We start from the raw sequence: 16,047 nt of genomic DNA on the forward strand, positions 1-16,047 counted from the left end.
GCTTGGAAGGGTGACGCTTCCCAGGACTGAGGACACCGCAGGGCAGGAGGTTCCCATGTCTCTTAGTACTTTGCGAGGAAATGAGCTCATCGCATGTGAAAAGCCCTCTCACCCCTGCACACATCGAGGAAACAAGGCGTCCCTAACCAGCTCTTGGGGTCCCCTGCTGGCTCGGTCGGTGGAGCAGGAGCCTCGATTTCGGGGTTTTTTGAGTTTCAGCAGCATTTGGGTGTGGAGATTCTTTAAAATAAAAATGCCCCGAATCTGGTTCTCTAACATCGATTTTTAAAAAATATTTTATTTGTTTGACAGAGAGAGTGAGCACAAGCAGGGAGAGCAGGAGAGAATCAGGCTCCCCGCTGACCAGGACCCTGGGACCCAGGGACCATGACCTCAGCCCAAGGCAGACGCCCAAACGACGGAGCCCCCCGGTGCCCCATTCCTCATGGATTTGTGACTCTGTGAAGCTCTGCCCTCTTCTCTCCCCCAATCTTTAAACGTCACTAAATAAAAGTGATTCTTAACTTCAGCGATTAGAAAAGGGACCACGTAGTAAAGACCTTCTGTTCTGTCCCCGCTACGGGCAAGGTGTCACTCCAGGACCCTCTCAGCAGATGAATTCCACACTGGGGTCGTCCTGCATTTGTGCTGTGACAATGTGCGTGGTGCGGGATGAGAGTCCTGCTTTTTCCTTTATTTATTCCTCCGGGCCGAGACGTGGGGCTTTCCAGCGGCCAGAGTTATAACACTTAATCTGGATAATAAATGATGCTGGGTCGGCCTCCAAAGAGAGTCCCCGGGAGGGATGGAGGTGACAAGTGTCGTGGTGCCCACGGCACTTTACAGAGGTGATGCCGGGCCGCTTTGGCTGCCGGGTCCCTTCCCGCTTCCCCTGTGCTGGCAGCTCCCAGCCTCCAATTCCTCTTGCTCGGGCCCCTCGATCTGTGCTGATCTGTGCTGCTCCCCTGCAGCTGGTGCCACAAGTGATCTTTTGTCTTTTTCCCATTTTACTTTGCAATCGAAGTCACTCGTATTTTCTTCAGTTTGTGTTTGTGTGTGCTGTGTGGGTGTATTTTTTTAAACTCCCGCATTATGAAAAGTAAAGACAAATTTTTATATGTTTTAGGCCATTTAGAGAAACAATAAAGAAGTCTCTAATGGATTCACGAGGGAGAAAGCAGGCACTGAAGGTGCACGGTTTGGTAAGAGACAGTTGGATGCTAGGGCTCGTAATGACATTTCTATTATTGGTGCGATTAATATTGGATTATGCGGCTTGACTGTTTGCCATCAATTAGCTATTCAGAGTCACCCCATGAAGACGCATCGTTATCATTTCGCAAATAAAATCACTCTCGGACTCACAGAGGAGGCAGCCAAAGCTTGCACGGTGCCTGAGTCAGCAAAACACTAAGCGTCTTCTGGCTGGCCTTGGAGCCCTCTTTGAAACACGAGCCCTGAGTCATTCATTTCAGAGCCTATTTTCTAAGTAAATGCAATTTTATTCTATTTCTTGAAATGCTCTCATCAAGATTTCTGGATCATGTAAATCTGCACATCATTTTAATCTAGCTCATGCGGAAGAGCCTTTCCAGGCTGGTGGAATTCTTTTGTTCAAGGTGGCTGTGGGCTTTTTTGGGGGGGTGCGGCAGAGGGGTAATCTGATATACTCAATGATCATCTCGTCATATGGACTCTAAGAAGCTTCAAAACTTTAGCACTCACAAGGTTGTTAACAGGCCATTTATTAAAACTGCCGCTTGGCCACCCATGTTTCCATCTCTTATGACATTCAGAAGATTTGTTTTGGGAGAGGTAATTTAAGAACAGAGCAGAAAACCCACAGGGATCCTACTTCTTTAACATGAGGCTATCACGTTGGAAATAACAAATAACAGAAATAAATTCAAGCAAAGCATACTAGGGGGTATATTTTCTGATGAGGAGGCTCAGACAGTTAATAACTGACCGAATCAGACTGCAGATCTGAATCTGTTGATAAAAAAAAAAAAACCCTGTGGCTGCTGTAGTATCTGCTTCAACAATGACGGGTTCTCATTTATATGCAAAGACACTTGACCCCATCGCTGGAGCCACCAATTGCAATGCGAACGTTGATGATAGTATACCCCTGGCGTGGCTCCTGTGCCCTAGGACTGTGCATTAACCTCCCATTTACATTCAGTCCTACAATTTTCTTCTTAAAATTGCCCTGTCCCTAATGGAATGGAGACATAATAGCCTCATTGTGTTTTCCATATATTTTATTCTAACAAAGGCCCGAAGGTAACATCCTACACTGGGTACTGATGAAGAGAATTCTGGTCCTCTTGTCCTGCTTCTCATCCCTTGAACAGAGGTGTCTGTGTATGTCAACTTTAAAAAGACGATCTCTGCAGGCTTATATTGTTTTTCCCGGAAGACGCTGAAAGGATGTGCTGAAGATAAAAAATTGAAGTGACCAGAGGTCGGGTTAAAATCATAATTAACCAAGTGATTCATCCTGAAGAGGTGTTAGCTGTCAAATCTTTTTTCTTTCCTCTCTCTTGTAAGCTCCAGCGGTGGTCCCTTGGAGAGGGTATAAAGGGAAGTGATCATTTGATTCTCCTGGGGGGTAAATTCTAGAAGGCTCAGATGCCTGGCTTCCCATTTTTCAGTAGAGAATCATGTTTGTGGCTAGTATCAATGTAAGTCAAACAACTAAAAATATTAAAAGGCTTTGCATTTTATTTTGTAATTTACCATCTTAAAGGCAATCTGGTTCTTAACTTTTAGTGGGAAAAAAAAAAAAAGGTCTGCAGTAAACATTAAGGTTGCTTAGAAACCTGGGTCCATAATTTGGTTCTCAAAAGCTCTGAGGCAGGCAGCCAGTTGCTTGTGGAAAAATATAGCAAATTTGTTTTGTGTATGCATTTAAAACACCCCTGTTTGTTTCGGGTGTGTGCTAATTTGTTTCTTCCTTTTTGGCATGGAGTCATTCTCTTTTTCTTGGCATCTATAAATGAGACTGGCTTCCCCAACAGTACTATTTTGACAGGCTATAGACTAATATTCTTCTTTTTAACATATATTTATTTATATCCTCTCTTTCTAAGAGGATTTAGGGCAGCTTGGAAAGATTTACATTAAATATCAAAATTAAAAAATGTGTAGTTCTACACACTTGCTCCAAGTGTGGCTATAAGCTTTTTACTGACCACATTAAGGGGGAGATGTGTGTTCTTTTGTAGTTCTTATTTAAATTCAAGATTAACAGAGTGTAATATTCGTTTTAGGTACATGATGCGGTGATTCGGCCCTTGAACACATCACCCAGCGCTCATCACGACAGGTGCCCTCCTTCATCTCCATCACCTCTTCCCCCAGCCCCCACCCACCTCCCCTCTGGTGACCAGCAGTGTGTCCTCTGTTGTTAAGAGTCTGTTCCTTGATTTTCCTCTTTCTTTTTATCCCCTTTGCTCATTTGTTTTGTTTCTTAAATTCCACATAGGAGGGAGACCATATGGTAGGTTTTTCTCTGACTTATTTCACTTAGCATGATACTCTCTGGCTCCATCTGTGTCATTGCAAATGGCAAGATTTCATTCTTTTTTTATGGCTGAATAATATTCCATTGTGAATATAGACCACATCTTCTGTATCTATTCATCAATTGTTGGACACTTGGGCTGTTTCCATAATTTGGCTATTATGGATAATTCTGGGATAAACATTGGGGTACATGTATCTCTTCGACTTAGTACTTTTGTATTTTTAAAAAAAAATTTTTTTTTTTTAAATTTTTATTTATTTATGATAGTCACAGAGAGATAGAGAGAGAGGCAGAGACACAGGCAGAGGGAGAAGCAGGCTCCATGCACCGGGAGCCCGACGTGGGATTCGATCCCGGGTCTCCAGGATCGCGCCCTGGGCCAAAGGCAGGCGCCAAACCGCTGCGCCACCCAGGGATCCCAGTACTTTTGTATTTTGGGTAAATACTGACAGGTGCAATTCCTGGATCGCAGGGTAGTTCTACTTTTAACTTTTTGAGGAACCTCTGTACTGTGTTCCAGACAGAGTGGCTGTACCAGTTTGCATTCCCATTAACAGTGCAGGAGGGTTCAAAGGGAAGGGGTTTCTTTTTTTAAAGACTTGCTTATTTATTTATTAGAGACAGAGAGAGAGAGAGAGAGAGAGAGAGAGAGAGAGAGAGGCAGAGACACAAGCGAGGGAGAAGCAGGCTCCATGCACGGAGCCCGACGTGGGACTCGATCCCGGGTCTCCGGGGCGTGCCCTGGGCTGAAGGCAGCACAAAACCGCTAAGCCACTGGGGCTGCCTGGAAGGGGTTTCTTAAAAAGGAAAAATAAGACGAATGTCACTTCAATTTATCTAATTCAGCCAGTCTCCATTAAGGATTTGAGATGGGATTAGGGAGCAAGAATTTCTGAATTTTTATTTTTAAATTTTGTTGTTGTCATTGTTTATTAAATAAGCTCTCCACCCAATGTGAATTGGGCTTGAATTCACGATCCCGAAATTAAGAGCCACAAGCTCTATCAACTGTGCCAGCCAGGTGCCCGTTTGTTTGTTTTTTAAAGATTTCATTTATTTATTTATTCATGAGAGACACAGAGACAGAGAGAGAGAGGCAGAGACACAGGCAGAGGGAAAAGTAGGCTCCCTGTGGGGAGCCTGATGTGGGACTCGATCCTGGGACCCCGGGATCACGCCCTGAGCTGAAGGCAGATACTCAACCACTGAGCCACCCAGGTGTCTAGTCCTTGTTTGTTTTTAATAAGAAAAAAATGCACACATACACACAGTAAAAAAAAAAAAAAAATGTAAAAAGTATGCAAGTATATATAAAACACAAAGTGATTTTAAATAAAGAACAAAAGGTGGCATTTGTCATCCAAGCCTCTCTCCTCAGAGATAATGACTGCAACAGCTTGGAGTACATATTTCCAAATTTTAAAAGCATGCACATATTGTAAAGGTATGTGCGCTGCGTAAGTTGTTTTATATAAACAGAGTCAGATTCCGCATACATACTCATGTTATTGTTTTTCACTCAGCTATATATTAGGCAACTCTCCATTAATTTGTATGTGACAGTTTGTTTCTTTTATGCTCTTTCTCCAGAAGTTATAAACAAGGCTGCGGTGCTATGGTGCTATTCTTGTCGACTTAGGAATTCTTGTACAGAACCTGTGTGTGTGGGGGGGGGTGAGGTCTTTAAATGTGGATCATTTCCTTTTTGGAGGGTTGTTCTTTTTGCTTTTTAGACACTGTTAGCAAACTAAAGATAGTAATCCATTCTTTTATATACCTAGCAAACGTTTTCTCCCGTTTCTGGTTCACCTTTCACCTTCGGGTACAGCCTTTCCTACTCTATCTCATCAAGGAGCCAGATGGAGGACCTGAGAGTTGACCCTGGGCCTGTGGCTCTCCACACCCAGGATCCTGATCCTCCTCCTCCTCTTCCCAACTCCCCCTCATGCTGCTCCCGCTGTGGGCGGACTTGTTGTCTGTAATACTGGAGGGTATGTACTAAGAAATACACTCCCTGTCAGTAACAATTAAAAAGCCCTACACCCCTACACAACTTATACAGAATAGGGAAACGTAACTACTCACCTGCCAGAAGGCGACCATGGAGACTGTATCAAGAGTCGTGGTAAGGATGCTGGGCAAAGGCAATTCTCACATACTGCAGGGGGGAGGCCTACGGATGGGCAACTTCAGAAAACTGTGTCTGCTAAAGGAAAAATAAACAGAACTACAAATACATGGATCTCCCTCCCGTGCCCCAGTAATCCACCCCCAGGTGTGTGTCCAACAGAAACCTGCATAGGGCACCAAAGCCGTGTGTAAGAATGTTTGTGGCGGTACCTTTGTAACCGCAAACATCTGGAGACAACTCAGTGCCCGTGGTCGCAGATCGGATAGATACACAGATACACAGTCGTCTGTTCACACAGCGAGAGCGCATGCGAACACCACACACCACGCTGAATGCAAGAAGCCAGATTTGAACCACAGGGCGTGTATGTGAAGTTCAAAACCAGGCAAAACTGACCTGTGATGTTAGAAAACAGGATGGCGACCAGAAGGAGGTGCCAGGTGGGCCTTCTGGGTGGTGAAGGATGTCTTTTTGTGATGTGAGGAGTGGTTACAAAGGTCTGCTTCCTTTTTTTTTTTTTTTTCTGCCTCCTTTTTAAAAATTTAACAAGGTGTACACTGATATTCATGGCATTTTCTATGTGTGTGATTACTTCAGAAAAAAATCAAAAGGTAACAAACTAATGACAAGTACTTTTAAAAACTGAATCAGATAAAGATTACCAGGGAGATGGCTTTTAAGAGCAAATTATACAGGAAAGGTGCCTGGGGGGCTCAGCTGGTGAAATATCTGACTCTTGATTTTGACTCAGGCCATGATCTCAGGGTTGTGAGATCCAGCCCCGCCCAGCATGGAGCCTGCCTGGGATACTCTCCCTCCCCCACTGCCCCATCACTCTCTTTCTCGCACATAAATAAATAAATAAATAAATAAATAAATAAATAAATAAATAAATAAAATTAGCCATGAGTGCTTCCTCTCTTTGAATGCTGTGCTGAATGTCAGGTGTATAAGTGTCTTCCCCAAGTATCACTTTCTCGTTTTGCAGATGAAGGGAATAGAACTCGGAGAGGTTAAGAACTTTCTCCAGGGCCACACGGCCTAGAAAGGGGTTAGCTGGTTCTCCAACCCAGGTCTGTCCTTCTCTGATGCCCTTATTTGAACATGTCATCTCTCTCGAAGCAATCACAGCATAGAGACAAAGGTGCTTCTACGTTAGAGGGATATGGAAGAGAAAAAAGGTGTGGGAGCTGTGGTGTGGTAGGTGACAAGTGGCCCTGGGGGATTCCAGGGTTCCCGTGGATACTGGAATGCAAATGGAGCACCTTGGATGAGACCCCGCAGATAATGGGAGATAGTGGGATGTGCTTCCTCACTTAGATGCTCACTGCAGGCCTCACAGGCCTGCCTCCAGCCCCGTCCCCCACCTTAACTAAGGAAGGACTGGAGGGGAGGGAGACACACGAAGCTGTGAGGCCGGAGCAGTGACACCTCACTGCTCACCAGGCATGACGGCTGCCAAAGTTTGGGCATTTCAGCGTTCAAATATAGTTTTAAAGTTACTCCAGAATATTTGGCTAAGAGAAGAGTGTGATGAACCCCACCACCAAGAGAAACCAAATCATTTGAAAGGCAAATACATGTATTTGTAAACATAGCATTTTATTAACAAAATGTTTACACCCTTCTTACAATACAACAAATTTTGTAGTGATTTTGCATGTTATACTCTATAAAAGTTCATCATCGAATATCCGAGCTAAAACGATATAGTTTTAAAAGTATGCCAAATCTACCACCGTCTGCAAACTACCTACTACCAGCAATAAGTACAAAAAGAAAAGTCTTATTAACAAAAATCAAAAGATCTAGTTTTCGTTTGTCAGCATCTACAAACAATACAGACATCATATGGTTTACATGTAGACTTAGGTCCAGCCCAAGGTAAAGACTGCAAAAATAAAGTCTTTGACATCCACACGAGCTTGGCCATCCCCATTACAATATTCCATCACAGGTGATTAAGCGATGCGTCATGCAGTGAAGCCACGGCTATAAATTTGGGCTGTTTATAGTGCTACAAAGCGGCCTAAACTGTAAGCAACTTAATGGTATTTTTTTTTTTTTCCAGAATAGATGCTATCATAAAAAGGCACAAATATCTTACTCCTTGCATCGGGTCTTGAAAAGGCATGACATTCTTAGGAGAAATAAGGATTGCTGGTACGACAGCTTAGCTTTTATTTATTTATTTGTAAATGTCTAGGCTCATCTCCACAGCTGCTTCTCTTCCAAGACTTTAAACTTGTGTTTTTTACATACTTTAACAGGTGCTCTGTTGCACATCGAGCAACGTCCTGACACTTAAACTCTCTCATCACCGACTCTGAAACCCCTTCTGTCAGTCATGTTGCCACCGACAGCCAGGGCTGCCTGTTTCCTTGCTGGGAAGAGGGGAGCTCCTCACCTAAAATTAGCCTTTGCATTTTCCGACAGCGCTCACGGGTGGTGACTCCACCGCTGCCGCCGCCTTGGAAGGCGGGGTGGGAAGGGATGTCACACGCACTGAGGGGGCTGGTGCTGTGCGTCTTTAAGGGAGAGTCCACGGCAAAATGAGAAGAAGAGAAATAAGGCAAGGAGGCTGTTTCGATCACAGAGAAGGCAAGACATCAATTCTTAAGAAGGTCAGAGGCATGATTGACAATTATGTGAATGACTCATAAGGTGAAATGATGCAAAGACTGAGCAGGATGAGAGTAAAAAAAGAAAAATCTTTTCCAGGCCAATACAGCTCTGTCTACACGAGACAACAAATGGTTTAAAAATAGAGCCACCAATCAGTTGCTCTGACTAGCCAGCTGCCGATAACTCCCTCCGCCTGCACCGAATCGACCCGTCACTCTGACATCACGTGCATGGCCCATATTAAGAAAAAGTTCCATAAACTATGTAATAACCTCCTATGCAAAGTCAGCAGAGGTACACAAACTTCGCCTTGCTTTCAACATTTTTCAGGGGGTAACACTGACTATTTAAGCACAAATTTGATGGAAAAATGGATAAGGGACAAATGACAGGAGAACGAGGCCCCAAGGTGAAGTCACCGGCTGCCATGGGCCGGACAATGTTCCCGACTGGGCTCTGGACTCGCCGCGGGGAAGGAGGTGTGCTCCGCTTCTCCACAACCTGACTGAAGAGGTCATGGGAGTTTCCTGGGCAATTTCAGTTCTGAGCAAAGACTATCGGCCCTCCGTGCAATCTGCTATTTTAAAGATGATTTTCTTCACAGTACTGCATTAGACAATCTGCTTCCAGAAACGATGAAATGTTCCTGAATCAAGAAGTGGCATCAAAACCAGCATGTTTTGTTTCTGTTGAGTGATTAAGGAGAACATTAAGATCTACAGTTTAAAAATACCAATTAAAGAAGGTTTTTTCAAACGACCATTACTATCTTAGGGTTTCCCATTAATTAGCTGAATTCTGGGCACTTGAATTCCTGTTCATGGAAAGCTACCCAGAATTTGGTTTGCTTCATTTATGAAGCGTTTTGATGAGATTCTGGGCACCATACAGATTTGAAAACGAGCTAGCAATAAACTAAATACTTTTTTTCTTAAATTTGTTACGACTCCATGGTTTTAATTCAGTATCTGCTGATGACACATCCTCATCTTACTATTTAAAATGTTCAACGTAATAAAAGGAGAAGATGGAAGGTTTAAAATTTTTCTTTTTACTAAACTTCTGAATCCTTTTGTTTTGAAGCCAAAAATATCCTAGCATCTATAATTGATTATACTCTAAAAGGAAAGAACACAGATATTAGTTATTTCTGATGGTGCAGACCATCAAATTAAAGTTGATCTATGCTACTGGAAAGTCCTTCTAGATTTGGAAAGTAAATCATTTTCCTATATACTCAGAGCATCCTGAAGGACAAACCGAGAAATATGGGGATTCTTGGTTTTATTTATTCACTTTCTTCATTATGTCTAATGAAACTTCATCACGCCAGGTCTCCCTTATCATTCTCTTAGATTGAAAAAGTGGAGGCTCCTGAAAAATGTAATACCCTTCTAATATTTTTTAGACTTTCATTTGCACATAAAACAGGACAAATGCCCCAGAATTCCATTAATGTTTCTCGCAAATCAGATAATCAAATTGCCCGGATTTCTATGACTGGAAGTCAAGACAAGTAACTCCGCTGTCAAGAGAAATTGGCAGAGGTCGTTTCTTCCACGCCTAGACTAGATTTTCACCCGACCTCCCTTTTCTAAAACTTTGCAGTATAATGTGTATCTCCTGGACAGATCTGTTCCTTGGACTGGATTTATTTTTTTATTTTTTATGATTGTGCTGCAGGAGTTAAGTCTCCTAAGCATCATCTTGAATCGCTGAACTTCTCATGCATCAAGCTAATTGAAGGCAGGCATATATAGTCATAGCTTGATTCTTAAAAGTACATTCCACTTCTTCTTTAAAAATACATTAACCGTTAAGAGGTAGACTCTCCCTTGAAGTCAAACAGTAAACAGAAGTCATGCTGCTAGTCCCTTTAAAACAAATTTAAATGAGGATGAGTTTTCTACAAGTTTACACCATCTAGCTTATCGTGGTCATTAACTTTCATCATAGAGTCAGGAAGAACATTTACAGATTACAGAGTTGAGAGAAGAGAGCCAGCCTGAGCGTGTGGGCTGTCATCCCCCCTACAACGTTTTAAAGCAGGTACCTCGTAGATACCAGAGTTAAGGGACTCTCGGTAACTTTTCCTCAGAAGGAGAGGATTCTCTCACTACTTAGAGAGACAGGCTCTTGCAAAGACATCTGAATGTGCAGGGGCTCATGTGTCATATATAACATACTGTGAACCTATATCTTATACAACCATGAGGCCATGAATCATGTTCTCAGCGTGTTCTGAACAAAATGAGTGGAAAAGAAGGCTTGTAAGAATTTATATAACCTCTTTTTTGCAACTCACCCACAGACTATAAAAGATGCATCTAACAGTGAACAAATGCCTTTTCAAGTCCTGAGGCTGACATGCCAATTAGTGCAGCGTAATCTGAATCAAACCTGTCCATTTTAACACACTGCCGAGAAGGTACCGAGATTCTGGTTTGACATCTCCAGGAAAGCCATGGAGCAGTTATCTAAAGGACATTTTCATTACTACATCTCCCAGAGCTTAATTTAGAAGGTCTCCTAGACCTGTTTTCCTTCTTAAGGGGGGAGAGTGTGAGAGAGAGAGAGAGGGACATAGAGAAAGAGAGAGAAAACAAGACTTAAAGAGTTCTAAAATTATGTGTGGCCTTGCCTTCCTTTTATATACTTAAAAAATAATGAAAAATTATCGCCTTGAGAAGGGCAACAGCCCACTCCATGGAGGAGGTCAAGCCTCTAATACAAAAGGCTCCGTCCTTCGGATACAGGAGGCATCCGCTTCAAACAAAATCATAAATGGGCAAGAAGGAAGTGTGTTATTTTAAAGGGACTCACTCTCTCAGCTGCTATGCGTAGCACTTATCCTGCCTGTGGCAGAAAAGCAGGTGATGGAGGTTTCATTTGGAACCAGAAGGGCTTGCAATAGGTACTTCTCCCTAATCACTTCTTTAAGAGAGTTTAAAATGAAGGACACTTAATCATACTCTTACTTTATGTTCTTTTAATCACCAAATGATGGTTAATTAGTTATCATAGAATCGGAAAAACACTTGTGTGAAAGGAGAGTTCTGGAGGCTGATGGTTTGTAGGACTGGGCACCTGCAAAGAGCTCATTTCAATTTCTCTGAGAGGAATCAATATACACTTGCAGCTAATTAATGATTTTTCTCTTTTCAATCCCCAAAGTTTTTTAAGATGGTCCTTTGTCAGAAGGGAACTAAAAGGATTTTTTATAGATGGGCTGTGTCTCAATTCCTTTGAAATCTAGCTTTTTCCCCTAAGAAATGACTGAGAATATATGACATGTGGATTAGATCACTGCCTGGCCAGGTTGCTAATCCTAAACGCGTTCAAAGTAAAACACTGTTTCTGCCATCAACATCCACCTTTGCAGCACACAAGTGAACAAAACAAATGGAAACATTTCCCCCTATTTTCCTGGGGTACGGATCACATGGATCTGAGATGACAATGTGCTGCTGCTAGTGGTAAGGAGACGCTACATGAGCAGCAGGGTCTCGCTGATTCCTGAGACAGTCTGAGGAAAACGAGGGCACAAGAGAAGAGGCCCCAGTACGTGGGAAGAAAGCACCGTTGCACGAGCCACCTGTCATTCATTCTGGGCCTAAAACACGTGGCCAGAACCAAACAGAAGCCCTCGCTACAAACAGGGAGGAGCGTGAGAAGTCGTGAATAGAGAACAGCTACGGAAGGCCTGAAGAGATGGCCTGTTTTGGGCTAAACACAGTGACCGTGGGGACAGGCCGAGAGGCAGGCGGACGCCTCACCAGTACGAGGAGGCACGGAAGCACGCGGCCTTCCCCGGGCACCCAGTCACCAGGGAATCATTGACAGTGGCGACAGGTTTGGTGGGAAAACTGTGAAGGTCACAGATGTGCGTCATCTTTTGGTGAAATAAGACAGAAAGGGCCGCCCATGTACCGCCTCTGCCTCTTCGTTAGTGAGTCAAGCAACCTTTGTTTTTTATTTTGTTTGTTGTCGTGGAGATAGAGGCCCAGCAGTGGGAATGTCAGGGACACACCAGGGCTGTGGCAGCCAGATGCCCTGATCCATCTGCATGTATAGGAAAGGAATTTCAACCCCCTTCAGGTGTCAAGAGCCCACCCTTAGAATCGTGTGTTTTCTTCTACAGCTTGCTCATTTCACAGTGGGAAGGAAGCAAGATGCTAGGAGGATATAGAGTCCGCATGTATTTTAAACAAAACGTTAGAATTTTCCCTAACTACATTCCTTCCATATGATTTCAGTAAGAGAATAAATAATTTCAAATGCTTAAGATATACACCAGGGAAAAGGGAATCGCTTTTTACTTAATCTGAGTTATAATTTTCCCATTAAAATCTACCCATATCAAGTGGGGGGCACAGGGAAATAACAATTATTTTTAAAAGTTTCAACTGTTCAGTTTAAGGATAGCTCTGAAAACACAATTTAGTTTGAAATTCAAGCTGTTTCATTTCCTATTTAATCTTGTAAATTTCCTTCCCTTACAATACTCAGGTTGGAAGGGTGCCAAATTAGACCAGGCGCAAATTGTCACCAACTTCACTTCAGTGCTTTATTTTTAGATTATATTAAAAACCTCATTAGGCTCCCTGAGGGAAAGAGTGTTAACCACTAACAGAGGCAGGGGAATATAGGAAACGGAAAGATAAGCTGAATTGTTAACAAGGAAAGCTCGCTGGAAACACTTGTCTGAGGTCGCTGTAAATGCTAAAAGAAACTTATTTCCAAGACCAGGTGAAATGACTTGAACTTGGAACTTAATCTTTTACCCCCAGGCTAGGAAGGGCTAGTCAGGCTTGTCAAAGTGGCATATGTCTTTATTATGATTTCCAGATGGGATCTGGAAGGGAGGGGTGGGTGGGTGGAAGGCAAGGCAGAGACATCTTTAAAGACTGTAAGCCAAGTGCTCGGTGCTCTCGCACAACATAAATGTGCGTCAGAGCCTCCCTTGAATGGGCTGAGAGGTGGGTGGGCACACAAGACACTGGCTGCAAGATTAAATGGAGTGTTGGGTGAAACATAGAATTTATTAATGTATTTACATAATTTATAATCTTTAAGCAATGGTCTCATAAATATAGACTACAACTTTACATATGCTAAGCAACAGATAACTGTTTTCCCCACCAAAATATCTGGGTTAAATAAAAAATTGACAGCATTTACACCACTTTCTTTACTCTCTTCTTCCTCTTTTTTAAACCACTGCTAGTCAGTTCCAACATATGCAATTCAATTTACTCCAGGCAGCTTCTCTACCGCCACCATCTTGATCATGAGAGCTTATTTCAAAAGGTGCCAATAATGTGTTTTGTGACACATACAGGATGAGGTCGGAATGCAAACCTCGGGTGAGCAATGCATCTGCTGTTACTGTTATTAATTTACTGTACATATCATGGGCTAAAGTATTCAATGAAAAGTGCTTTGGAGATGGTGGGGACGGAGTCATTTCCATCAGTCCTATAAATAACCCATTTTAGCTCCCAATAATAATTGCCATCCCTCCACTTATGATCACCTACCACATTTTAAATGATACGATTCCCTATAACAGTGGTAACGGGAAACCAAGGAAATTACAATCTCTGCAAGGTCTTTTTTCCCTCAAGAACCACGAAAGTGCTAATTTTCCCTTTACAAATGTTACATAAAATCTTGATTACAAAACTACTCAACAATTTAATCCTACCATCCATACAATTACATGTTCCTTTTCAGCAAGGTCAAAAGCCAATGATGCAGTCCCTTTGCACACCAGCCTCGTTACACAATGGAGGTCCGCAGTCTGAAATGTAACTGCTGCAGCCTCCAAAGAGGAAGCAGAACTGGCCAATTTCTCTGAATCCTTTTTGCACGAAGAAGACCCAAACCGGTGAGGCGAAACCTGGCGGCAGGGACCCCAGCCCTCCTGTTAACTTTCTGGACCACCTACTTAATCATCAAGTCTGGGAGGCTGAGGCTCGGTCAGCAGCAGCTTCGCTGCGGCTCGGAAGGCTGTCTCCGGAGCTTGAAGCCCTTACCGCCAGATGGCGGGTTGGCGTCAGCGGACGGAATTCTTCGACCTAGATGGAGAGGAGAAGAGGGAAGGGAACGAGCTTTAACTTTCCAAATCTGTTAATTCTCAGATGCAACAATTGTCCAGGTGTAATTTGACAGGTTTCACTAAGATAAGAGTTGAACAAATTTTCAATCTGGGAATAATTTTCAATTTTACAGAAAAGTTGCAAAGATAATGTAGAGATAGTAGCTATACAGCCCTCACTGAGGACATTCATATCTCACATTCCTATGGAATATTTGTGAACAAAGAATTCCACATTGGTGCATTGCTAACTAAGGTCCAGGCTTTGTAACGACGATGTCAGTTTTTCTACTAACGTTGTTTCTGTTTCAGGGATATCCTAAACAAGGATATCACATTGTATTTAGTAAAAATTTTTTTAAATAAAAAGAAATTACATGTCAACAAAACATTCTGAGTAGGGAGTATATGTACCTTGGTAAACAAAAGTTCATCAGAACGCACCTGTCACTCTGCCTTGGGGCAAAGCCGCCATCCAGAGCAGATGTGCATAGACACGTACAGGACACACTCCTCCTCAACCTGGTCCCCTCCGTAAGCCCCAAGAGGAGCACAGGGTTGTGCTGCTGTCCACCTTGCAGCTTCCACTGAATGTATTCTGGTGGCTGTTCCACTGCGGTACTATGTCTAATGGCTCTATGGTACTGCATTGCATGGATGTACCCTAATTTATTTAACCATTCCCCTGTTGATGGATATTTAGTTTGTTTCCAACATTGTGATGGTATTAACAACAATGTAAAAAATATCTCTGTGAATGCATGTGTAAGATAAATTAACAGGAGTGGAAGAACTGGGTCACGCTCTTCTACTCCTGGGTATTTATCTGACACATACACCATATTCCCAGGGTCTATTCTAGCACAAATGCAAGAAGGACGTGCAATTTAAATTTTGACAGATGCTGCCAAATTGCTCTCTGAAGAGGCTGTGCCACTCTGTTCTCCTACCAACAATGCATGAGAATGAACAGGTTTCACTTTACTGCTCCATGAAGCATAATGTCAATTTCGGGAGAAACCTTAAATCACCATCCACCTACCTACCCTGTAACACAAGGGTTGCATCCAGGCACAAAGGCCTTCCAGACGCCCTCCCACTTCCTAGCTCTCTCCAACACCTCCCACACTAAAATCAGTCAGGAGCCAGAAGCACGTTACTTATTTGCTTACAGAGAGCTGTCCCTTGAATTAGACCTGAAGCTCTTCGAGAGAAAAGGTCCTGTCTCTCCATCTTTATTTCTGGCATCTATATTTAGCACAGTACTGGGCACTGAGGTATTCTGAAAGCTTGGAATGAACGGATACCTGCATCTTCTGGCATTAACAAGGCTGAAGAAATGGAACTTGCCAATTCTCAGGTCCTTGGGTTTCCAAGTCTGGAGCCACCAATATGTTGAGTGGCCTGCAAATCCAGGTGGGTAGTACACAGCATGGTGCATGCTGTCTACACTTGAAAATGTCCCCCACAATGTCCTACGACTACTTTCCAAATGCCTGTAAGATACTGCTGTGAATAAACTGCAAATTTACTTAAAAGATTTACTGAAGCTTGTCACACATTTCTAGTGAATGGATCATGGAAAGCGAGCTGGTATTACAGTGCTCTCTCTGAAATAGCCTTGGAAGAAAGCAGAGAACATCTTTATGACCTGGGAAT

At 42.9% G+C, this 16,047-nt stretch overlaps 1 protein-coding gene across 1 annotated transcript in view; it reads right to left on the reverse strand.

Annotated features, from left to right (window-relative positions):
* Positions 1–7,244: 7,244 nt before the first annotated feature.
* RAB22A (RAB22A, member RAS oncogene family) overlaps positions 7,245–16,047 on the reverse strand; it is a 57,416-nt gene continuing 48,613 nt past the window's right edge. Inside the window, exon 7 of the mRNA XM_072735521.1 lies at positions 7,245–14,368. Coding sequence (XP_072591622.1) covers positions 14,271–14,368 — 98 coding nt within the window. The 3' untranslated portion in view covers positions 7,245–14,270. The remainder of the gene's footprint in view (positions 14,369–16,047) is intronic.

The sequence above is a fragment of the Vulpes vulpes genome, chromosome 14 (genome assembly GCF_048418805.1).
Source record: "Vulpes vulpes isolate BD-2025 chromosome 14, VulVul3, whole genome shotgun sequence".
Lineage (NCBI taxonomy): Eukaryota > Metazoa > Chordata > Mammalia > Carnivora > Canidae > Vulpes > Vulpes vulpes.